This window comes from Rosa rugosa, chromosome 3 (assembly GCF_958449725.1).
Source record: "Rosa rugosa chromosome 3, drRosRugo1.1, whole genome shotgun sequence".
NCBI lineage: Eukaryota > Viridiplantae > Streptophyta > Magnoliopsida > Rosales > Rosaceae > Rosa > Rosa rugosa.
In genome coordinates this window covers 53,653,396-53,678,184 of record NC_084822.1, presented here as the reverse complement: position 1 = coordinate 53,678,184, position 24,789 = coordinate 53,653,396, and the positions used below count along the sequence as shown (strand labels likewise).

General features: G+C 40.4%; 4 protein-coding genes across 4 annotated transcripts; 3 read left to right on the top strand and 1 right to left on the bottom strand.

The window, feature by feature from the left end:
- Positions 1-8,289: 8,289 nt before the first annotated feature.
- Positions 8,290-9,391, top strand: LOC133739359 (uncharacterized). Its single transcript, XM_062167125.1, has one exon. It carries the CDS (start codon positions 8,360-8,362, stop codon positions 9,269-9,271), a length of 912 nt encoding a protein of 303 aa, XP_062023109.1. The 5' UTR covers positions 8,290-8,359; the 3' UTR covers positions 9,272-9,391.
- A 2,872-nt stretch (positions 9,392-12,263) lies between these two features.
- On the top strand, positions 12,264-16,358 carry LOC133736309 (protein ALTERED PHOSPHATE STARVATION RESPONSE 1-like). The gene is made up of 4 exons (XM_062163759.1): positions 12,264-13,163; positions 13,327-13,430; positions 13,545-13,768; positions 14,267-16,358. Exons 1-4 carry the CDS (start codon positions 12,404-12,406, stop codon positions 15,009-15,011), a joined length of 1,833 nt encoding a protein of 610 aa, XP_062019743.1. The 5' UTR covers positions 12,264-12,403; the 3' UTR covers positions 15,012-16,358.
- Positions 16,359-16,707: 349 nt separating this feature from the next.
- On the top strand, positions 16,708-20,980 carry LOC133736310 (serine/threonine-protein kinase BSK1-like). Its single transcript, XM_062163760.1, has 9 exons — positions 16,708-17,290; positions 17,372-17,507; positions 17,919-18,052; positions 18,251-18,356; positions 18,921-19,006; positions 19,517-19,705; positions 19,999-20,163; positions 20,236-20,349; positions 20,546-20,980. Exons 1-9 carry the CDS (start codon positions 16,910-16,912, stop codon positions 20,792-20,794), a joined length of 1,560 nt encoding a protein of 519 aa, XP_062019744.1. The 5' UTR covers positions 16,708-16,909; the 3' UTR covers positions 20,795-20,980.
- On the bottom strand, positions 20,930-24,248 carry LOC133736307 (ATP-dependent zinc metalloprotease FTSH, chloroplastic). The gene is made up of 5 exons (XM_062163758.1): positions 22,716-24,248; positions 22,087-22,333; positions 21,803-21,986; positions 21,481-21,652; positions 20,930-21,336 (listed from the first exon to the last, which is right to left on the bottom strand). The coding sequence occupies exons 1-5, from the start codon at positions 24,030-24,032 to the stop codon at positions 21,115-21,117; spliced, it is 2,142 nt and encodes a 713-aa protein (XP_062019742.1). The 5' UTR covers positions 24,033-24,248; the 3' UTR covers positions 20,930-21,114.
- Between the last annotated feature and the right edge of the window lie 541 nt (positions 24,249-24,789).

The window sequence follows — 24,789 nt, the reverse complement described above, 5'->3', positions numbered from 1 at the left end:
AAAAACAGCCAGCTAAAACCCTAAGTAATACAATCACATAATATTACATATAAATATCCCACAGCCTAGCTACTGAATATAGGTCTGGCCAGTTATATCGAGGTCTCGGTCGCCCGTGGACGGTGGTGGTTTATGCTTGGGTGGCGGGCTAGGTTCAATAGGTCCATCGGCGCTTTGGGTGTCGCTCGCCCTCCCCACGCGTGGCTTTTCCTCCGCCGCGGCCTCGCCGGAATAATGTTTCTCGTTAGCGTACAATCCACCGCCGTATGCCTCACGGTTAAGTGGCTTCATATCTGAAATCACGCCATGTTTCTCCTTCTCTTTCCGCTGCACCTCCTCTCTTACTTGCTTCTCGCGCTCCTCTTCCATAACTTAATTATTTTACTTGAATAATTTGATCGGTGTGCAGATTTCTCTAAGCTCAATAATAAGCTCGAAGACCACTTTTCAAAATTGCTCCGAGGGACTCCTCAATATAAACTCCACCGCCAAACACGTGGCGAGAGAATGATCTGCCTTGTCATTTATGATCCATGCATATGCATAAATTAGGAACAAAACTAATGTCTATCCCTTTGCGGTGCTTACTTTATTTAACAAGGCTTTTGGGCTACTGGGCTACTGGGCTACAATGAGAACACCTATTTAAAATGGCCCAATTATGGCAAATTTTGCAATAAGATATTGAATAATATTAATTAGGGTGGTTCTATTCATATCTCCAAATTTGCTATTTAGACCTCTCTTGATTTTTGAAAAAAATTAATCTCTATTTTACCTCTATATAAACTGAAGGAAAAAAAAAAAAATCAATTCAACACTGATTGAGTCTTTACTTTTCGGTCACTCATAGCTTTCTTTCTCTCCTCGTATGTAGAAATCGTGCTGCTAATGAAGTATTGCCTGGTTAATTAAATCTCATCTGGGTTAGCCCTTTCAAAACCGTTTGGATTAGCTTTCTTTCTCTCCTCATAGGTACAAACCGTTTGGGTCTTCTGCAATTATCATTTTGATTTTCCTTCTGTCTTTTGATTGAGATTACTAATCACAATCAAGGATTGATACTCTGGGTTTCTTAAAATTAGTTATAATTGAGTGCATGTGAAATTGATGAGAGATTTTTATCAAAATCCTACAGCCATAATCATCTTGCTTCACACCAATGACGCTAATCTTGGTGTGTGTGTGTGTGAGAGAGAGAGAGAGGGGGGGGGGGGGGGTCAGAGAACCGTAGCACATCCACATAGGTTTGCAGGTATAAGTTGGAGAAGGGGAAGAAAAAAAATATGGGCAAAGTTGGAAGTTTGTTGTGCAAAAATATCGAGAGGTCCAAATAGAAAATTTGGAGGTATGAATAAAACAACCCTATTAATTATACTTTTTCAAGATAATTTGATCATTCGGAGGTCTTGAGTTTGATTTTTTTTTTTTGTCATCGAAAAAAAAAAGAGTTGGATTTTTTTTTTTTTTTTTTTTAATGAAAAAACTAAACCACTACAAATTTACGTTGATCATTCTCAAAAGATAAGCTAGCCAATTTATGAGCAACAACATTTGAAGACCTAGAAATATATGTAAATGTCATTCTTGGACCAGTAGTCATTCCAACCTAAATATCATTCAAAACTGTCACGCCCCGAATTTTGAATAAAGAAAATTCAAATCCGAAACGCGAGAACAAACACAAGAAAACACACATAGAAAATTTTTCATTAAAACTAAGCAACAAACAAACTGAACTCACAATGTCAACACCGACTCGTTCTCTAGAGTCAAATATCACATCACCAAGTGTTTACAAATTAAACCGAATATCAATTCAACCTGTAACCACTCTCATCAACTCACTACACAGCGGAATACTACAAGTATGAGCGCCCTTCTACACCCACGTGACGGAAAGTCCACCTCAGCTTCGATAATGATAAATCAATATTCTAACCTGCACAAAAACCCCTACACCATAGAATAGTGCACCGGGATTGAATAAAACAAACCCGGTAAGCTTTTCAGCCCGTATGAGCAAACTCAATTAAAATGACTCACGTCACTCATGCTTATAATTTCTCAGCTCGTGAGATAATTAAAGCAACAATATTTAATTCCACAAAACACAATCAAACATCAAGTTCATATCATATCATATCATATCATCACAACGACAAATCACACTCACTTCCCTTCAACATAAAGCATTTGTCAAAACGATGACCTCACAACTCATTTCCCAATCACTACAGATCACAACCCACAACTGTACCCACAATAACAATTAAGCAAAATCAGTAATCCCTGCATAGAAACTTAGTTCAGGAGATCACATGAAAAAAAAACAAAAGAAATCATATAAATCCCTACATAGAGTTTTGGATTTGAATTTTCTTTATTCAAAATTCGGGGCGTGACAATTTGGTATCGGAGCATAAGGTACATATTTGGTGACAGTCAGTACTACTCGAGTGATGGCCCGTCTGCAGCGGATCCCCATCATATACTCTTCGGTATTGACATAGTCATTGGGTATGGGGAGTGTTAGGTGTCGTCTAGAACGTTAAGTCATCAGAGCATAGGTCGGCTCTGTAAGTGAAGTGTAGGAGCTTGGTGTAGCTTTTTTGAGTTGTAGTCTTTTGAGGAATGGGAACCTCTGGATTAAACTCTGGTGGCGTGGTTGAGGATGGTTTTCATGGAAAATTGTATCCTTTTGTGCGGAGTAGTTGTTTGGTTGTTAGGGTCATGGCGTTTGACCTATGCTTGTATCTAAAGTCGGTACAAGTGTTTGATCGAGTGTAGTTGTGCCTTCCTAAGTTGGATTGGCAGAGGAATTGGGTGGAAGGTGCTTATCAGGGGATAGTCATCTTGTTTAATTGCGTGATGTCTTAGTGGACATTTTTTAGCATACTATTATGTGTTTAAGGTGACACTGAGGTATCTATGCTGACCTTGTGTGTGGTTTGAGTTCTTGGTTTGGTATTGAGAATGATTGTAGAATGCTGCTTCTCTGATTTTTGTTGTAGTAGAGATTTTGGCAATGCTGATTATGTTTGTGGAATGCTTTGTGATGACTTATGTGTAGGTTAGATGAGGCTAAACCTTACTGTGATTTTGGTTATGAGATGGTAGGAATTGATGAGTGATTGAGCATGCCTTATTTTTTTTTGTGGTGGTTGAGACCTTGGTGTAGTTTTGATTGGTGAAACAAATCCTTTGTGAGTTGGAATGGTTTCACTGTAACGTTGTTTGCGTAGTGAAGTGCTTGTGTGGCAGCCTTTGTGGCAGTGCCAGTAGTGCTTTTGTAGCAGCTTTTATGGCAGTACTTGTAGAGCTTGTGTGGCAGTACTGGGTGATGGTCGTAAGGTTGAACCTCGGCAGAGGTGACAGGTTACGATTTAGTTGAGCTCGAGTCTGTCGTAGTTCAGAGAAATTTCTATTCTGAGGACCGAAGGGTGTGAAGTTTGAAGGTTACAGTGGTAACCTGGATTTCTATTCTGAGGACCGAAGGGTCTGAAGTTTGGTCGTAAGGTTGAACCTCGGCAGAGGTGACAGGTTACGATTCAGTTGAGCTCGAGTTTGTCGTAGTTCAGGGAAGGTTTTTGGGGTTTTTCGTTTGTGTTTACGTGAGATTTAGATTTCTATGAATTCTATTGTTGTTTTAATGTAATCTCCTGAACTAAGTTATATGCAGGGATTACCGCTTTTTGTATTGTTTGTTTTAATGTAAATTCCTGAACTAAACTCTATGCAGGGATTTATATGATTTCTTTTGTTTGTTTTCATGTGATCTCCTGAACTAAGTTTCTATGCAGGGATTACTGATTTTGCTTAATTCTTATTGTGGGTACAATTGTGGGTTGTGATCTGTAGTGATTGGGAAATGAGTTGTGAGGTCATCGTTTTGACAAATGCTTTATGTTGAAGGGGAGTGAGTGTGATTTGTCGTTGTGATGATATGATATGATATGATATGAACTTGATGTTTGGTTGTGTTTTGTGGAATTAAATATTGTTGCTTTAATTATCTCACGAGCTGAGAAATTATAAGCATGAGTGACGTGAGTCATTTTAATTGAGTTTACTTATACGGGCTGAAAAGCTTACCGGGTTTGTTTTATTCAATCCCGGTGCACTATTCTATGGTGTAAGGGTTTTTGTGCAGGTTAGAATATTGATTTATCGTTATCGAATCTGAGGTGGACTTTCCGTCACGTGGATGTAGAAGGGCGCTCATACTTGTAGTATTCCGCTGTGTAGTGAGTTGGTGAGAGTGGTTACAGGTTGAATTGATATTCGGTTTAATTTGTAAACACTTGGTGATGTGATATTTGTCTCTAGAGAACGAGTCGGTGTTAACATTGTGAGTTCAGTTTGTTTATTGCTTAGTTTTAATGAAAAATTTTCTATGTGTGTTTTCTTGTGTTTGTTCTTGCGTTTCAGATTTGAATTTTCTTTATTCAAAATTCGGGGCATGACAAAAACATTGCCCGAACTAGATAAATCTGAAGAAGCAGCATTTAGGTCCTGAGTTTGACTCTTATTTTAATTTGTTGTTGTTATATAATCAAAACAAGAAAAGATAAAATTAAGTATGTTGATATTGCGAGCAACAGATATGAATCAAGTTTTAGTGTAGTTGGTATGGTATGTTACTGGAGGTGTGTGACCTTGTTACTAATCAAGGTTGGAAAATATGATATTTTTTTGGTTATGTTGGAATTTTCACAAGTAAGATCAAGTATCTTTCACTCTGATTTGTTGTTAAATTATCAATATACAAATTATGGATAATTAGATACGTTTCAAGCTGACTAAATATGCCATGAAAAAGAAGAAATGATATTAGAAAGCGTGACACATTCTTAAGTTTATAAATTATTATTATTATTTTTTTAGCGAATGAAATTTATTAAAGAAAAGAAGGTTACAAAGAGAAATGAGGTAGGACAGGCATAAAAAGCGCCGCTAACCTCCTATCAAAAGAATACAAATTAATGAAATCGAAAATTAGGAAGACCTAAATGGTCCCTATTACAATGACTCATCATAAAATCTGGAGGTGAATCCCACCAAGTAAAGCCATCTGATGAAGCACCATAGTTGGCAAGGGCATCAGCAACTTGATTGCCTTCACGAAAGATATGGCTAGATTTGAAATGCATTTGAGATATACAATGCAAGCAATTGCTCCACTGCACACGAAGCCTCCAAGGCACCAGATGAGGAAAACTGAGAAAAATAAGTATAAGGGAAGAATCCACCTCTAACCATACATACTTCCAATCTCTAACCCAAGCTAGTTCAATAGCCTGAATGACCGTCATGACCTCTACAGCCACAGAACTAGGGATATCAAGAGTAGAAGAGAAAGCACCTATAACCAAGCCTTTATAGTCTCTATAAACACCACCATAGCCAGCCTGGTTGGGTCCACTTTCCATGCACCATCAGTATTAACTTTGATCCAACCGAAAGGGGGGGTTAACCAGTTTACTTCAATAATTCGAGGCGCCCGACGAGGTTTGCATATAGCACACATTCTTTTAATGACACAAAGCTCCTGCACATTATTGAACATGCTATCCGAAGACAACCGACTTAAGGCGGCAACATTACTACAAATTAACCGGCAAGCTTGTGACACACTAACTTCAATACCCTCATATCGAGCCCGGTTTCTACAATGCCAAATGAACCAAAGAGTCGATGAAAAACAAGCAATCCAAAGATCCCGAAATTGAGGACTGCGTCCCGCTGACAACCCCATATTCAAAAGAGCAAGAATAGAGATTGGAACACCATGAAGCTCAAACTTCCCCAACATAATGGACCATATAGCAGCTGCAAAGTTGCAATGAAGAAAAATATGTTCCACTGATTCCCCATGGCAGCGACAGAGCACACATAATGAAGCTAGCGATACTCCTCTTTTCTGCAAGAACTCTTGACACGCCCTCTTAGTACTTTCCAAACCTAAAAAGAAATACGAGGAGGAATATACTTTGTCCAAATAATTTTACCCCAGGCCAAAGGAGGAACTAGAGGCGTTAAAAAACAATACGCCTCTTTAGATACCTTCCTAGCTAACTAACTATAATATCCTCGTGGGATGACTCATCACCACTGTGTATAATGTAAGGTCTGTCTTTATTATCATATGATTCATGCTCTTCATAATACAAACATGAAACCCTCAAAACTTTCATTACACCAATTTCACTCATTATTCATGCATGGGACACGGAATCTCTAACTTCATTTTCAATTCTTGTATATATATTACGAAAGCACACAACTTGATCGAGCTCGGTCTTAACTCTTGAGAGTAAAACGAGGACAACTTCATCAGAGCCTATCTGTTATTGTCTGGTTTTTGAATCCTGAGTTCTACAAACTAGGGGATCCGGAGTTTACTTAGTCAGCTTACCGTATTAGGGCTAATTAAGAGTGGTTATTGGTGATCAAAAAGTCAAGAGTATTTTTGCAACCTGGTCAATGTAATCCTCCTCGATCAATTTCGTAGCTAGAGCTATACAAATTGCAAATCAGAGTTTCAAGTTCCAAGTCCTATCAAAAAAAAAAAAAAAATTCAAGTTCCAAGAGATACACCACACGCATCGCAAAATATACAAAACCATCATCACCAACATTGTTTAGAGCACGCGTTTACAGTTCAAAACTGCATATGCAATCTTGTTTAGAGCAATACTGTGGCAGAAAAACCACGTGTCCATGTTCTAGAGTTTGTTAATAGCTAGCTAATATTCTCTCTCGACCGATTATGGGACATAATTAAGTAGACGTCCTGTAATTCCACTAAAATTAAGAGTTGGAAGGTTTGTTGGGTTTATCCTAGATTCATTAACGACGGGTTATGAATCTTATTCTGTGATAAATAATAAATATATTGGTCACAAACTAAAAAAATTTCTTAAACTCAAGGACTAATCTTTTGGTCACGTATGTAAAATTAATGCTCCAACTGTGCATTGCACAATGCACAGCTACTTTAGCAGCTTCGTGAATCGAACGCAGATAGGGATTTCCAACCAGGACACTCAACTATTAGGCCACTTGCAGTGGTTACTAGCTAAGTACTGAATTAAGATATTTTCTGCACCCTTAAAATAAGTAGATGATTGATATAGATTGTCATTATAATCTATACATTCACTATGTGAGTCAACCTACTCATTTATCTTTGAGATTAACGAATTTTGACTATACATTACCCAAAAAAAAAAAAGGTATTTTGACTATAGATGTTCATAATCTGAACAATTCCAAACATCCCTAATAAAGGATTCAACAACAAAAATGGGATCTTTATAATAGGGCTGGGAATTCCAAACCGAGATTCCGAAACCGATCCGAGCCGAAACCGATCGGGTCGGTATGATGAGTCGTTTCGCCGGAATCCCGATCCGAACCGTACCGAAACCTCTGCAAACGGGTCGGCACCGGTATGGGTGAAAAGCATACCGTATTGACCGAACCGAGCCGAAACCAGATCATGACGGCGGTTCCTGTGGCGGTTCTGTCTCGGATTGAGTTGCTGGGATTCGTGATGAGTCATGGGTACGGGTTGACGGAAACGGCGGGGTGGTGGTGTCGTGCGCGTGGAAGCCCGGGTGGAATAAGTTGCCGGTGACGGAGAGGGCGAGGCTGAAGTCGAGGCAGGGAGTCAGATCCAACTCCAGAAACAAAGCAAAAAACAGCTACCTGAATCAAAAGTGATAAGCACACCAGGCTCCACTTGCGCTTCCCATTCCTAAGGCTCGTCATCCTCCATCAACACCATAGACTCAGTCCTCCCACTCACTGACATCGGCGTCGCTTTGCCGCTCGAAAGCCCCTTCAGCCTGCTCTTCATCTCCATCTGCGAACTATTGAAACCGATTGGTACCGAAATTGTACCGAATCAATCGGTTTCGGGACCAATCGGTATCCCTGCTAAAATTCCGACATCCTGAACCTATCCGAGCCGACTATAAAGTCGGTATCGGTCTCGGTATAGGCTCATTCCCGAGCCGAGCCAAACCGATCCCACCCCTACTTTAGAATATAGAGATCGATGGAGACAGCTAGCGTGTACAAACCACATGCATGCTCCATATCTCCACAGGGAAAAGCAAAACCTGTACGCGCCTTGGTTTATACCCTAAACCCACATGATTAGCTGATTAAGTAGCTACCTAATCCAGCTTACAGCCTGTTCTTATCAACTTGCCAAACCCATGCCTAGCTGCCTCTTCACTTCTCCTCCATCCTTACTATAAATACAGTCTTCCATTAACATATATTATTATAACGGTCTTTGCTTCCAACTCCGATCCAACTCTTCAAGAAACTCCAGTCAAATCTCGAAATGGTAGGCGTTTTCCGCCGCTCTCTTTCCTTCCCAAACAAACCAAATACCAACCGTCCGTCCAAACCTAGCTTGGCTCGTCACACCAGATCTGTAAGTCTTCCATGCAGATCTCACCCATTGATCTCTCAGCTCAAGGACCACATCTCCGAGCTCCAATCATGGTCCTCCAAGTGTGATTCCTCCTCCGCTTGGCTCGTCGACGGCCTGACCCGCCTGACGGAGTTGCACCACTGCCTTGACGACACTCTTCAGCTTCCACAGACCCAAGAAGCCCTCCGCCGCCAGCCACACTACTCATCCATCGAGAACCTTCTAGAACAGTTCCTCCGCTTCGTCGACGTGTACGGCATCTTCCGGAGCTCCGTTTTGGCTCTCAAGGAGGAGCACTCGGCGGCTCAAGTGGCTATGAGGAAGAGAGACGAGTCTAAGATTGCCTTGTACGTGAAAGCCCGAAAGAGAATGGCCATAGAAATGTCTAAGATCGTGAACGAAGTTCGCTTCTGTACTAGGTCATCTGAGTCTGTCTCTCCTAACAGTGTTAACGTCGGAGATGTTGAGCTCGCCGCCGTTGTGAGCGACGTCGTTCAGGTGACGGTGACGGTGTCTGTTTCACTCTTTAACGGAATTGCATTGTCATTTGGGCCGCGAAAATCAATCACGTGGATGAATATGGGGATGGTGAAGAAAGGCAAGGTTGATAATCAGGATCAAGGGATTCATGAGTTTGAACAAGTTGGGATTAAGAGCTTGTTGGATTTGAGGAAGAAAGGAGATGAAGAGGTCAAGATGACTTTGAAGAAAATGCGAGAATTGGAGACCTCCATTGAAGGAATTGAAACTTGCACTGAAAGAGTTTTTAGGGGTTTGATTAACGCAAGGGTTGCGCTGCTCAACACTCTTACTAGCTAAAACGTAATCAAAGTTCAATAGATAGAGATACCATCTAGCTAGTTTGGTTTCCTTCATTTGTAAATTGACTTTCTTCAAACATTATGAATTACAGTTGCATGTGTTTTAGTATACAAAGAATTCTTGTTGATCCATCCTAGTAATAGCTTCACGCATTTTAATTTTGTGCATAATATGGTTACAAAAAGGATAAGAAGTTAATGTTTTCTTTAATTTCCTTGTCATCTTGAACAGATTCACTGGGTTTTAATTTGGTAGTGCCAATGCTAGCTAGTGGTCGTGCTTAAGCACATGGCCTGGCTGTTAATTAGTGCATACAAATTAAATATGGGACGATGGAAAATAGAGCATCTGTACAGGTAAAGCCAATATCAAATCTGGTTTTGGCCGTTTGGAGAATGAACCTCATGGTCCGACTTAATTGTTCTCGTAGCTTGGATAAAATTTGGACTGCGACTTCTTTCAATACATGGTTCCCGCCTATTTCTCTCCTTCCTCCTTGGCCTCGATGGCCAATTATTGCTCTTATGTTCAAGTGTTTGTACGTTGTTCAATTTGGTGAATGAAATTTTTGGTCTGTAATTGATTAGTACCGGAATCCTTATTCTCCATAAAAACTGTATTATTGGAATGTTTGAATTCCAACAGAAGAAAGACTCTGGAAAAAACTACTTGAAAAATGTTCCATACGGTTAGTGTATGGTGGTATACGTTTTGTATACCTTAGAATAAAAAGAAAATGCCCACATGATTAGTTTGTAGCTGCATATATATGTATATAGAATACAATATAATTCATCCTATCATTGACCTCTGCTGCTCTAATTGTCCGCCCCCTTCTCTCCTGGATCAACTTGGAGTTGTTTGTTGTTGTTCTATATAATGTACATTATGAAGCATGGATTCTCCATTGCACCGTCATCGACAGCTGATCATCATCGATCTTTTAGCATAAGATGGGCTACCATGTTTTTGTTCTTCCCAACTAATTATAAGTGGCCTGAATAATAGAGATGGTGGTCCTATATATCATTCACCTTTCTATTATGAGCTAGGTCTAAAAGTTCAAAAGCAATATAAGTAGGTTGCATAATGATTGAATTATGTGTCGAAATCCATTATTTATTGCTTTCGATTGACTCAATTGGTGATGGAAGGCGTTGAGAATTGGGTTATGTCGGAAATTAAGTTAGCCCAACTACATAGCCGCATCCTTAAAGTAGTTCATGAGATTTTGTCTTTTGGGCTTCCCCTTAGAGCCTGCTTCGGCTTGTAACAAAGTTGTTTAGTATGGGCTTTGGATTATCAAGGCCTCCGTACATGCATTCCACAAGTATAAAATTTGGTTTTAAGAGCAAATTCACCTGTTGAGTTACCGGGTCACCCATTATTCACTACTTTTTAGTGTTATTTTCACTCTCTGAGTCACGAACACAATTTCCAAACTGACATGTCACCGAAATCACTTTCTGGGTCACTTTCGTGACCTGCAAACTGACCCGGTGGTCCAGGTCAATTTGGAAACTGTGTCGGTGATCCAGATGGTGGAAATAAACATTAAAAAATAGTGAATAGTGGGTGACCCAACGGGTGAACTTGCTCTAAGAGAGTAGGGTTGCAGATTTTAAACTTTTGGATCAAATTTGAGCATATGACGTGGTAAATGACATCATGCTGAAATTTTCTATGTTAGAAATGAGGATGGGAGAGATGTTACATAATTTGAAATTCAAATTTCATAACAATATTTGAGATCTCAAACATTTTGTATGACACTTAATATATATTGTTCGTATAAAATTAACCTAATAGTTCGTTCACGTATTTGATTCAACTTACACTACTCATTGACATGATTTTTTAAATAACATCTCATATATAGATGACAAAGTCATTTGTTTTCTTAGTTAGTACCCATATGAACTATATATTACCATAATGTGTTATATCTTCTAGCTAGCACATGGAGGAACAAAAAGTTTGTCTTTCCTAAGATATAGGACGACTCGACACAGGTCCATGTCTTCTGGTTCTCAGCCTCTTCTTCTTTATCTATTCATCTCCCACTACATCAAAAGCAAACAGAAAAAAAGACACACAACACAAAACACTTTCAACCCTTTCATGATCAAGTAATATCACACAAAAGCAAATGCTGCCAAATTTTACTGAGTTGGAATTCCACCGGCAACCAGCGACTCCTCCTTTTCCACAAGATTTCCTCAGATCTAAGAATCATCACATCCCTTTCTACTTTCAAGTACATCACATCACTCTTCTTTTCTATCTGATTTCAAAAATAATTCCCTTGGGAATTCACTTCAACATGAGTAAATGAAACTTACAACGGTTACTATCTTCAAAAACCTACCATGTATAGGACACTCTAATTATTGTACTTTTGACATCTTAGTTATGGATTATTAATTATTACTAGTATAATGCTTGATTTTGTTTTCAAAAACAAAATCATACCCCTTTTAGTTTGTCAAACGCTTCATTATTCATCAAATTCTATGGTAATGGTGATATGTACCTCCCCATGATGATGAGTACGAGGTCAAAGTAGCAATGATCCTTTTATCTTAAGAGAATTTTCATGGCCAGCAGAGAAATGCCTTTCTAATTTTCAGACCTACCTTCACGTCACGTGCTCAGAACAATCAACAATGATTTTATCTACCAAACTCCAACATTTCTCACGCACAAATCATGGTCAGACATGCTTCAAAGTTCAAATATTTCATCATTTGTGATGTAGTAAGACGTTATGATCATTTTGATAATGATGCAAGAGCGTAATAAAGAATAAAATCAGGGCCATAGAGGCAATTTATCTGTTCATCACTTGTGACGTAGTTTGAAAACATAAACAAGAAAAAGTAAGAAGGGTGCAATAAAGAATAAAATCAGGGCCATATTGGCAAAAACTCTAATTTAAAATAGAGACGTTATATATGAACCTATTCTCTTTTACCATCCCGCCAGCTTTTCCCTCAAAATCATGGAAGATTATTAATAACCATCCGTCCATCCCTATTAAGCTTAATCTCCCTATTTAAATCCTCCATTTCTGCAATCTCAATCCTCCAAATCCAAATCCGAGAAATCACAAACACTAACTACAGTGCCATGGGCTGCGCCCCCTCAAAGCTCGACGACCTGCCTGCCGTGGCTCTCTGCCGGGACCGGAACAAGTGTCTGGACCAAGCTCTCCGGCAAACCCAAGCCCTCGCCGACGCACACGTGGCGTACTCGGAGTGCCTGAGAGCACTCGGCCCCTCCCTCACTCGTTTCTTCGATATCGGACTACTTGAAGAAGAGAAGTGTAATTCTCGGACCACCTCGGCTTCCAATTCCAAGTCGGGTTCGGGTTCGGGTCACCTCCAATTCTCTTCCGACTCCGAATCCGAAGACGGCTCCGATAAACACCCGGATGAGCCACGTGTTGTTCACCGATACGGCGATTTGAGGTCGAGCGGCAGCGGCGTCGTTTTGACCTCCCATTTTGCCAAAACCCCGCCGCCGCCGCCGTCTCCGATCAGCTCGACTTGGGATTTCCTGAACCTCTTCGATGACGTGTACGAGAGATACGAATCGGTTTGTGCTTTCAATTCGGAGGCTGTTACTGATCACGGTGAAAATATTAGAAATAAGATCGAGGGCGTTGGAGTAAAAAATGTCGAAGAGGAAGAACAGAAGAGTGAGCCGACGGAGAAGAAGAGTCAGTCGGAGAAGTCGAGTACTCCTCCGAGCATGGAAGCCAAAAACGGGGTCGTTGAGGACATGACGGAGCTTCAGGTTCAGTTCGAGAAAGCTTCCGAGTCTGGCGATGAAGTTCTGAAGCTGCTGTCTCATAGTCACCATCACAGGATTAGTTCGGTTCATCCAGGTATGTACATTTCCCTAAATTGCTCAATTTCAGTGCTTAAAGAATTTCGATTGAGTAAAATTATTGTTTTTCTTTTCATGTGTGAAATCATATGGTTAATTATGATTTGGTTTGAAATATTCCATAATGATTAATTTGATCTTGTTGGATGTTGGATAAGCAGAGTGTGGGTTTGATCAGGTTGATTCGGCGATGAGTTCGCAGAGCCTAGCATACACTCTGAAGACTCTCTCCTTGTGGGAAAAGAAACTCTATGATGAAGTCAAGGTATGTACATTTGCTTAGCTTCAGAGCTTGCTCGTTACTAATTAATATGTTCATCTGCATTGTTGTTATGTTAGCAGATGTGTTTCTGTAGTGTTTATATATTTTGTAATGCAGGCTGAGGAATTACTGCGTTTGACGCATGAGAAGAAGACTAGGATGCTGAAACAGTTGGACAAGAAGGGTGGTGACTCCCCCAAAGTCGACTCTATTCACAATTCACTTAGCAATCTGTTAACAAAAATGAAAATTGCAATTCAGATTGTTGATAGAATCTCGATTACCATCAATAAGTTGAGGGACGAAGAGTTGTGGCCGCAGATTGTTGAGCTGATTCACAGGTATGTGATGTTGTTTCTGTTTATTTGTGAGTTGAAAAAAGCTTTTTCTTGACTAATATATTGCGTACATTTGCCTGGCTACCCATTTATAGAGTACTCACTTGAGTTATTAGCTAGGACTAAGATGGCTATGCAATGAAAAACTGAAAACTGAACCTATCAGGTTCCTTTGGATAGCAAGAATTAATGTGTTAACCTTCTTGTTTGGAATTTGAAAATCTGTTTTAGACCTGATTAATGTCCATGATGGTTATTGTTATGGTTTGAACTTTGAACTTAGGTGCAGTACTGCAGTATTTGTATTCACATTATTCTAAAGAATGTTATGTTTGATTATGCATGTCTACCCAAACTATGACTAATGTGAAACTTCCCAAGTGGTTTGACATGGGCTTCCATTCAGCATCTAGGTCCAGGTTTAGGTTCTGGGTGTTTCTTATGTCATTTGCAGACTCCTTCCGATATTCATGGCTTGACTATATCTACTTGGTCATTCAGGTTACTAGGCATGTGGAAGGCTATGCTAGAATGCCACAAGCTCCAGAACCAAGCAATTGCGGAAGCCAAAGGCTTAGATGTCATTGCATCCAAAATTAAGTACTCTAATGATGACCATCTTGAGACTATAATTCAACTCAAGATAGAGCTTCAAAACTGGAATTTATGCTTCTCCAATTGGATCATCACGCAAAAAGGCTGTGTAAAAGCATTAAATGGTTGGCTTCTGAGATGCCTTCTATATGAACCTGAAGAAACACAAGACGGTGCAGTACCCTTTTCTCCTGGTAGAATGGGAGCGCCACCTGTTTTTGTGATATGTAACCAGTGGTCCCGAGCTATGGATCGACTCTCAGAGAAGGAAGTAATTGAAGCCATCCAGGGATTCCAAACTAGTATAGATCTTCTTCTGGAACAGCAGAATGTAGCACTGCAGCAAAGGGTTATTGAAGACAAAGATCTTGCAAGGAAAGTAAAACTTTTGGAGGAGCAGCAGCAAAAGATGCAAAAGGTCATGCAAGCTGGAAGAGGAAACAAAATTGGTCTACTGGGAGGAGAAGAGGGTAGAGTTGTTTTACCTGGAGAGAAACTGCAAGTGCCGAGTGAGGATAATAAAACTTCTAGGAATATAGAATGGGATCTGAAGCAGACACTAACGGCAATGGAGAAGTTCACTGCAAACTCCTTGGAAGCATACGAAGAGCTCCATGCACACATTGAAGAAGTCCAGCATGCTGCTAATTGAGACAAACCAGTATTATGCAGGTTATTACTTAACAGGCATAAAGGTACTCGATAGAAATTTAGATTATTTCTACTTGGATGAGTTAGAACTAGATCATTTGATTAGTTTAGAAACTTGGTTTTCCCTTTTGAGGGGTTCAAGGTTTTGTGGATATCCCAAATATCAAAATGTTGCTATTGCTGCTTTCTCTCATCAACAAGGGGATTAGGCTTGACCGGAACATGAGCCAGCTTTGCCTAAATTGTCTTTGAGAGAAATAGCAATAGCATCCCGGTGATTACTTGGTAGATGTTTTTGAGATGCCAAGATTTCTGGACTACAAAATGACTCAGGTTCAGTTTAGTCATATAATTCCCGCAATGCTTAGGAAGAAGAAAGGTTACCTAGCAATTTGATACAAGCTCGGATTAACTTCCTAAACAGAGAATGCTTGCTGGTTTATGGGTTTCTCATTGGACCTACAAGTCCTATAACTTATCAGTGGGCTTAGTCATTGTTAAACCAATCCGTCCTAACCCAACTTCTAACCTCCCCCTCTCTCGGGCTAACTCCATAGGTGCCTTGCTTGCACATTTTGATCCAAGTATTCAAATCTTTTATTTTATGGTATAATTTACTTTAAGCTGATGACCAGCTCTGGACCGATTGGCCTTTACCTATATAAGAGTAACAAATTAAAGATTCCTGGAGGCTATAATTCTCTATCGGAGATTCGGAGGTATAATATAGTCTTTTTCCACCTTGATTAGCTGAAATGAAACCGACATTTGGAAATAAGGCGCGCAAGTGTGAAAAGAGACGGAGCTACTTTGCAGTTGCAGCTAAGAGCAAAAAGGCAACGTCCTTTTCTTTAGCCGCGTTTATGCTCTCTCTCTCTCTCCTGTCAAAGCGATACGCGCTTTCTCATCTTATATCACACTCATATAATTGTTTTGTTTATTATTGCTCATTTGGCCCCCCCACCTACAAATTCCAACTAAACACGTATAGGCGTATAGCATAGCATTAGACCAATGATTTTCTTTTTTCTCAAGTGGAACACTTTTTGTTAATTAAAGAAAACATGCATCAATTGGTTCCCTATTGTCAACAAACAAATATGCATGGAAATAGAGAACTAATTTTACGTTACACGTAATATTTGAAACATAACCTAACTTTTCAGTTATTGCTCAATTAGGCATGATAGAAAAACCGGTAGGTTGGTGCATCTGCAGCAAGAGATTAGAATCATGAACCTCGATCCGAATGAGTGTGCTACCAACTCAACCCGATAAAAAAAAAAACAAAACAAAAAACCTGTATCAGATTTTTTTTTTTAAATAAAAGGAAAAAAAATCTGTCTGAGAGCGGTACTAACAAAACAATATATTTCAAACAACTTGCAAAAGTGTGATAGCGATTAATCTTGCTCAAAGAAGAAGAAGAAGGCAGTTATTTAATGGAAGCCGGGCCAATTGGTGTTGAGCTAAATGATGTTATGTTGTTCTAACATATTAGATACGAGCGGCCAGCCTGTGTCCATGAGATTTGACGTTATTTTTGTGCCCCCCTCCTCCCCTACTGCTGTTGATCATTTTGCCCAAAAAGCTAATCAATTTTAGAGACGTTGGTTCGGTACTGTGGTTGGTTGGTGCGAACCGGAGAATTACCAGAATATCCCCCTTCACAAATCTAAAAAGCACCCTCCAACAGTTGGAGGTAACAGAGAGACAGGGAAAACGCATTGAAATTGTGCAATGAGAGGGAGAAGAAAGCTCACTACTTGGATTCATTCTCTCCCTTCCCTCTGTGTGAATTTACATAACTCTCCCTCTCCCTCTCTCTCTGCTCTGTATGATTGTTGAGGACAACGAGGAGCTGGGGAAGGCGGGGAAGTGAGTCGACTCGGCCGAGTTATGGGCTGCTGCGAGTCCTCCTTTTTACCACGACGGCTGCGGCGGCAAACGAAAGAAGAGAAGAACAACCGACAGCAGCAGCAGCAGCAGAACAAGAGCGCGGCCTCGGCGTTTAACGCCACGTCGTTTGCGAACGGTCCGCCGGAATTGTCCAATGGAAACGACGCCGTCGCGGCGCCGGGATTCTCGGAGTTCTCGCTGGCGGAGCTGAAAACGGCGACGAACAACTTCAGCTCCGAGTTCATCGTCTCCGAGAGCGGCGAGAAAGCCCCCAATGTCGTCTACAAGGGCCGCCTCCAGAATAACAATAACAACAACCGCCGCTGGATCGCCGTCAAGAAATTTACCAAACTGGCCTGGCCTGACCCCAAACAATTCGCCGTACGCCAGCTCTCTCATTTTTCATTTTCCAAATTCAATTTTTTATTTTAATTTATTTTATAATTTGGTATTGGTGTTCAGGATGAAGCTTGGGGAGTAGGGAAGATGAGGCACAAGAGGCTTGCCAATTTGATTGGATATTGCTGCGACGGCGACGAGAGGCTGCTGGTGGCCGAGTACATGCCCAACGATACTCTTGCTAAACATCTCTTTCACTGTATGTTTTCTCTTTATTTATTTATTTATTTATTTATTTATTAGTAGTAATGTGTTGTATAACCTGGCTTCTATCCCTCAATGACTTTGTTATACAATTTTTCTTGAATTCATGATGAGAGATTCAGTTTGTCTAGTACTCTAGTTGGAGGAGCATTGCATTGGATCAAGTTAGTAAATTCAGAATTGAGCTCTGGGGCGTTGATATTGAGTAAATATCAATATACTGTTAATATGTGGAAAGCCATAAAAAGTTTAATTTGGCAAGATAGGCTTGTCGGCACTCTTGCGCCAAAAGATATAACTTTCTCTCCTTTGCCCTATTATTTTTAACGTTTGGCCTGGTGTTTCTTTTTGGTAGAGCTCTTTGAAGTTTCTGTGGATATACATTGAGTTTACACTTTCTTGACAGGGGAAAATCAGACCATTGAGTGGGCCATGCGATTAAGAGTTGCTCTATCCATTGCTGAAGCATTGGATTATTGCAGCAGTCAAGGCCGTCCGTTGTACCATGATTTAAATGCGTACAGGGTTCTCTTTGATGAGGTGTGATCTTAAATCTTATTTCCTAAGCTTGAATATATAATAGTTTTAGCAAAGAATAAAAATGATTTTATCACATCTTTTCAAATTTTGGTTTCCTAAGTAGGCATATTTATTCTCGCATTAAAATATGTCATATGTAGATTACATGGTTTGTATTATATGAGATCAATGTGGTAATGTTGTGGATGATCTTGGCAGAATGGTGATCCTCGGCTTTCTTGTTTTGGGTTGATGAAAAACAGCAGGGATGGAAAAAGTTACAGCACTAATCTCGCCTATACTCCTCCTGAATATCTTAAAAATGGTATGTGCTTATCTTCTTACTTCAATGTGTATAAGTTATGTTTCTATTCTGCTTACTATTCATTAGACGATCTTTTTCATTGTTGTTATTGATGTTACTTAATGCATTACAAACAGCATCACTGAAAGCATCATTAAGAAAGATCGTTTCAGTCTTGGATGTTTACCATTACTTATCAATTACTCAATTAGGGGGTTGGATGTTTCTGCAATATCAAGTATGTAAGATATCCAATTGTATTAGTAGACATAAAGCCTTGAAATGAAAATCTTAATGGTTTGGGATATCTTAGATTATTAGGAATGGTAATCTAAATCCAGACTGATGCAATGACTCAGATTATTTGAAGAATCAGATATGAGAGTTTAGTCCACCCTTGCCCGTAGTTTTGAAAGTTTCTGTGATGTGTCATTACTAGTATATGTGTAATAAATGTCCTGCTTAAGACTTAGCATGATACATGTGGTAATTTATACTGCCCGGGATGTTGTATGAAATTCTTTCTGGCTGAAGAACTACTTTGGTAAGTGCTTCCCATACCAACTTTAATTGTGTATGCTGCAGGAAGGGTGACTCCAGAAAGTGTTACCTTCAGTTTTGGGACCGTCCTTTTAGATCTTCTCAGTGGGAAGCACATACCTCCAGGTCATGTAAGTATTTTACAACATCATGCAGTTGTTTTACAGTCTGTCAGTGTGGTGGCCCATAATCAAATAGCCAAAGTGCATGCTTTTGGCTTAGTTATGCAGAAGTCCAGAGTCCGTATGGTAACAGAGGAGTTGAGTTGTTTGTTAAAATGCCTCTTTCTCAGAAATGTTTAGTACATGGCATCAAAGGGGCCCTTGTTTTCCCTCATTGTGTGATTGAAAATAAAGTTGAATATGAATCGCTCATAGTTGGACACATTAGTTGACTTTTATTATAGCCACCAAGTCATGGACTAAAATAAATATCTTTGTTACTCGATATGAAGTTGGTTCGTCATTCATGACACTGATGTTGAAGAACGTTTCGAAGCATGGATCTTAATTTTTTCTCCCCTACTTTCATGGTTTATATGTTTGAATATTCTTTTAGTTTTTCTTAAACATGTAATTTTGTTGTAAAGGCTGGGCAAACAAAATATCTATAAATATATATTGATGTTTGTGTCTATGCAGGCTCTTGATATGATTCGGGGTAGAAACATTCTTCTCTTAATGGATTCACATCTTGAGGGTAATTTTTCAACTGAAGAGGCAACTGTGGTTTTTGATCTTGCTTCACGATGTTTGCAATATGAACCTAGGGAGCGGCCAAATACTAAAGACCTTGCTTCAACACTTGCCCCACTGCAAAATAAATCTGATGTAAGTATTCTTGCCTTCTTCCCTCGTGCTTTTCAAGTATATGCTATCTTCTGTCTGTTAAAATAATGCATTTTTTATTATCATAACCAATATTGTCAACCAAAAGTACTGCAACTAAATTTTCATAAAGTTTACTTCAAAGATATTGTAGATCTTTATCATGCTTTCTGTTGCATATTCTCACTCCTTCCTAGATTTATTCTGTCTCCCCCAAGCAATTTCTACATACCTATGTATTATAGGTATTTTCCAAAAGAGGCTTAAGCAGCATTACTTTTATGATGATGATGCAGGTTCCATCTTACGTGATGCTGGGAATTCCAAAGCATGAGGAAGCACCTCCGACTCCACAACACCCTCTTTCTGCCATGGGTGATGCCTGTTCAAGGATGGACCTGACAGCTATCCATCAGATTTTGGTAATGACACACTACAAAGATGATGAAGGAACCAATGAGGTAATTAAATTGTGCAAATGTAAGTTCTCATGCTTATCTGATTCCTTATGAACCTTTTTGTCTTTGTTTTAGTTGTCTTTCCAAGAATGGACTCAGCAAATGAAAGATATGTTGGATGCAAGAAAGCGCGGAGACTTGGCATTTCGTGACAAAGATTTTAAATCTGCCATAGACAGTTATTCTCAGGTATGTATGCTGAACGTACGCAGATTGTAGCATCTCATAAGGAGTTAGAGGACTCCGTTTCTTGCCCTGTTTAACATTTTCGTGCCACAAGGAGCTGGGGCACTTCATTTCTGTATTAATGAATGAAGTCTCAATTGTGAGGATGCATGCCCCTGCCCCGCTGTAGTTGATTTATTTTTTATTTTTATTTTTGCAGTTCATAGACGTCGGGACCATGGTTTCTCCAACTGTCTATGCACGAAGAAGTCTTTGCCATCTCCTTTGTGATCAACCAGATGCTGCCCTCCGAGATGCAATGCAAGCGCAATGTGTCTACCCCGACTGGTCTACGGCATTTTACATGCAGGCAGTTGCTCTTGCCAAACTAGACATGCACAAGGATGCAGCTGACATGCTGAATGAGGCTGCTGCGCTTGAAGAAAAAAGACAACAAAGAGGGAGATGATCTATAAAAATGCCTTTGTAATTATTTGTTTTCGTAATACCACTGTTACCAAAATCATTTATTGTTGTATTGAAGCTGATATAGCTGTTGTTGTAACAGAACATGTAGAGTTATGTACAATAGAAAACGGGAGAGTTGTTTCAATCCAAAAATGTCTAAGTAGAGACTTTTTTCTTTTCTTCTGCATCAAGTACTGTGCTATATTTTTTTTTCCCTAATTTGATTAAATAATTTATTAACCTGTACGTGTGTATTTGAAACTTATAATACAACATTTTTACGCCGAGTAATGATACATGAATTTAGTTTCAATTGCCCAATTATGAGACATAAAGCTCAGCCTTTCCATCAATAAAGAGGCTCATGAATTCTTCACCATCAACACTTTCCTTCTCTATCAGGAGGTTGGCCAACTTGTGGAGGATGTCAATGTGGGTTGTGATGATCTCAGTGGCCCTTTTGTAAGCTTTCTCTACCAGCTCCCTCACCTCTGCATCCACGATATCAGCGGTCGCCATGGAGTAATCTTTTTGGGATGACATCTGCAATTGAAATGTATATAAATCATCAGTAGAGGCACTAGCACACAATTATCATGCATACCATGGGCAAAGTAATAGAAGAATTTCCATGTAGATGATAAGATGAACAAAGGCAATTGCTTAAATTTGAGGGCACTGCTTTACCTGTTGACCCAAGAAGGGATTGCCACCTGAACTACCAACCGCAACTTGTCCGATCTTTTTGCTGAATCCAAATCTCTCGACCATCTGCCTTGCCACCCTTGAAACTTGCATGAAGTCATTTGATGCTCCTGTTGTCACATTTGCCTGACCAAAGATAACTTCTTCAGCCACCCTACAATGGCAAAATGAGGGTGAGAATTATATTATACACTAGATTATCAATACAGCCCAAACTCAGAAAGGAATTTTGAAAAGACTTTCGTTTCTTTTGTGCTGCTCTCAGGGCATTAGAGGTAAAAGACGAAAGAGTTGTCTAACTAACCTTCCTCCAAGGGCAACAGCCATTTGATTCTCCAGGTAGCTTCTGCTGTACAGTCCAGACTCGAGTCTCTCTTCACTTGGAGCAAAGAAGGTTAGACCACCTGCTTGGCCACGGGGGATGATGGATATCTTGGCTACAGGATCATATTCCGGCATCAAGGCACCAACAAGAGCATGCCCAGCCTCTGCAAAGGAAAATCGTAATACATAATTAAGCACTCCATACCAAATAATGGCAAAAACATTAGTTATTGGATGGGATAAGTTTTTTATTATTCTATATACCATGGTAAGCAACTAATTTCTTCTTCTCCTCCGAGACTACAGCATTTTTCTTCTCTGGTCCGGCAATGATTCGCTCCAGAGCATCAGCTATCTCATCTTTGCTTATTTCCTTGAGCTCACGTCTGGCTGCAAGAATGGCAGCTTCGTTCATCAGGTTCTGTAGATCTGCTCCTGTGAAACCAGGCGTTCTCCTTGCAATCTTTTCAAAGTCCACATCCTTTGCCAGTGCCTTCCCTCTGGAGTGCACCTGCCATTAAAAAGTGCTCTACTTAGCATATGGATATATACAGCAAGATTCATTCTCACAAATTTTTAACACAACATTGCAGAGTCCACACACAGTATCGTCTACAATCATGCTTAAAGTAAATGGATTTAATCGAATTCACAGAGATGCCTTTAATTAGTTCAGCATGTACATAGATTTTATTCTTCAACTAGTTTTACTCCCTTTACTAAATTATAGTAATTTAACTTTTCTAACTCATATCACTTTGTTGCAGAATCCACAATCCCATTAAACTACTTATGCTAGCTTACACTAAAATTGCTGTTTTTAGTCATATGCAAATTATAAAGTAATAAAAAGAATGCCAACTGAATTCACTGTACTGATAGAGTAAACTAACCTGCAGGATCTTAACTCTCCCAGCAACATCAGGCCTGTCCACAGTTACTTGTCTGTCAAACCTTCCGGGCCTCAACAGAGCCGAATCAAGAACATCCGGCCTGTTAGTCGCCGCCAACACAATCACACCAGAATTACCAGAAAAACCATCCATCTCCGTCAACAACTGATTAATAGTCTGTTCTCTCTCGTCATTTCCACCTCCCATTCCTGCCCCTCTCTGCCTCCCAACTGCATCAATCTCATCAATGAACACAATGCACGGCGCTTTCGACTTTGCCTTCTCAAACAAATCCCTCACTCTCGAGGCCCCAACTCCAACAAACAGCTCCACGAACTCCGAAGCTGCGCACGAGAAGAACGGCGTGCCAGCCTCACCGGCGACGGCACGAGCCAGAAGGGTCTTTCCGGTACCGGGTGGCCCCACCAGAAGACACCCCTTTGGGATTTTAGCTCCAAGAGCAGTGTACTTATCCGGGTTCTTCAAGAAATCAACAACCTCCTGCAACTCCAGCTTGGCCTGGTCAGCTCCAGCAACATCAGAGAAAGTAACTCCAGTTTCTGGAACCTCCTGGAACTTGGACTTGGACCTTCCGAAGTCCATGGGCCCACCGAGGCCGCCGGGTCCTCCCGGACCTCCCTGTCCCCGCCTGAAAAGGAAGAACAACCCGGCGAAGGCGATTATCGGAAACAGCAAATTCCCAATGAAGTTGAATATCCCACCTCCGGAATCTCCCTCGGAGACGGAGATATCAACGCCGTTCATGGCCAGAATGTCGATGAGGTCCGGGTCGTTCGGGACCACCACCGAGGCGCGACGGCCGTCAATCGCCGTCAGCTGAAGAGCCGACCCTTCTTTGGCGAACCTGACTCTCTCCACCTTCCCCTTCTTCACGGCGTTCAAGAACTCGCTGTAGCGCCATTGGCTACCTTCCGGGAGGTCAGTAACGGCCTGCTGTTGTGGCTTTGGTGCTGTCAAGTTGAGGTTCTGAGAGAAGGGAGAGGAATTGGGCTTGGTGGGCTGGGCCTGGAGCAGCGGCGCGGGCTGTGAAGGTGGTGTGACGTTGTCTACGGCGAGGGCTTGTTGGGTGGTGAGTGAAGTAAAGAGCAAGCCCGCTAGAGTGGCTTGGGATGTGATGGATTTGAAGGAGTCGGAATTGGGTTCTTCATTTTTGGCAATTACAAGCTTTCGTTTGGAGAGGAACGGAAGAGGAAGAAGTGGTGCTGATGATCTGGTGGTTTTGGGGGTTGGAGGAGAGTGGAGGATTTTAGTGCCGTAGAAGCTAGAAGAGAGTAGAGGGTTCGTTGTGGAAGCCATGGATATGGATATGGATATGGATTTGGTTGCAGAGAAAATGGGTTGGGTGGGTGTTGGTCTCTCTTCTTCCTCTTCTGTTTTCTGTTATCTCTTCAAAATTATTGAAGCTAAAATTGAAATCGCGATTCCTTTCCAATCCACCAGCAAATCGTGGACGTACGATTTTTTTTTTTTGAGAATACCGTGGACGTATGATTTGGTTATTGTGGAGAAGAGAAATGAAAATAATTTTATTTATAGGGAGAAAGAGGCGTGAAAGTATTTAAGTACATGTCGTGGCTAGCTTGGAACTGGAAATTTTGGGCTGTGATATTTTGTTTTTTTTTTCTCTTGGAATTTTGTATTTGGTCAAGTTCTTCACTTGGATCTTGGGACACCATAGATGGGGAGTTTGGATTGTTTTGCTTGGGTTGTCAACCTACGTGGTCTCTTCGTTTCCATTCATTTTGTCCGACCTCAAAAATTATTGATTCATTTTCATTTTTTGTGTTTAAAATAGTGGGCTCTTGCACTTGATGTTTACAGATTGGGCCTAATGTACTCTGAAGTCTGAATTTGTTATTGGGCCTCAATTCGATGAACAAATTGTGGAGCTGCTTTGATTGGGTCTAAAAAAATAAATAATTTAGAATTTATTTATTTTTGGATGTAGAGCTCACTTGCATTCCAACTCCATTTACGTTGGTAGACACTCGGAAAGCCATGCATTCAGGTCATTTTTCTTATTCCAATACTAATCAAAAGTAAGTGAGTAATG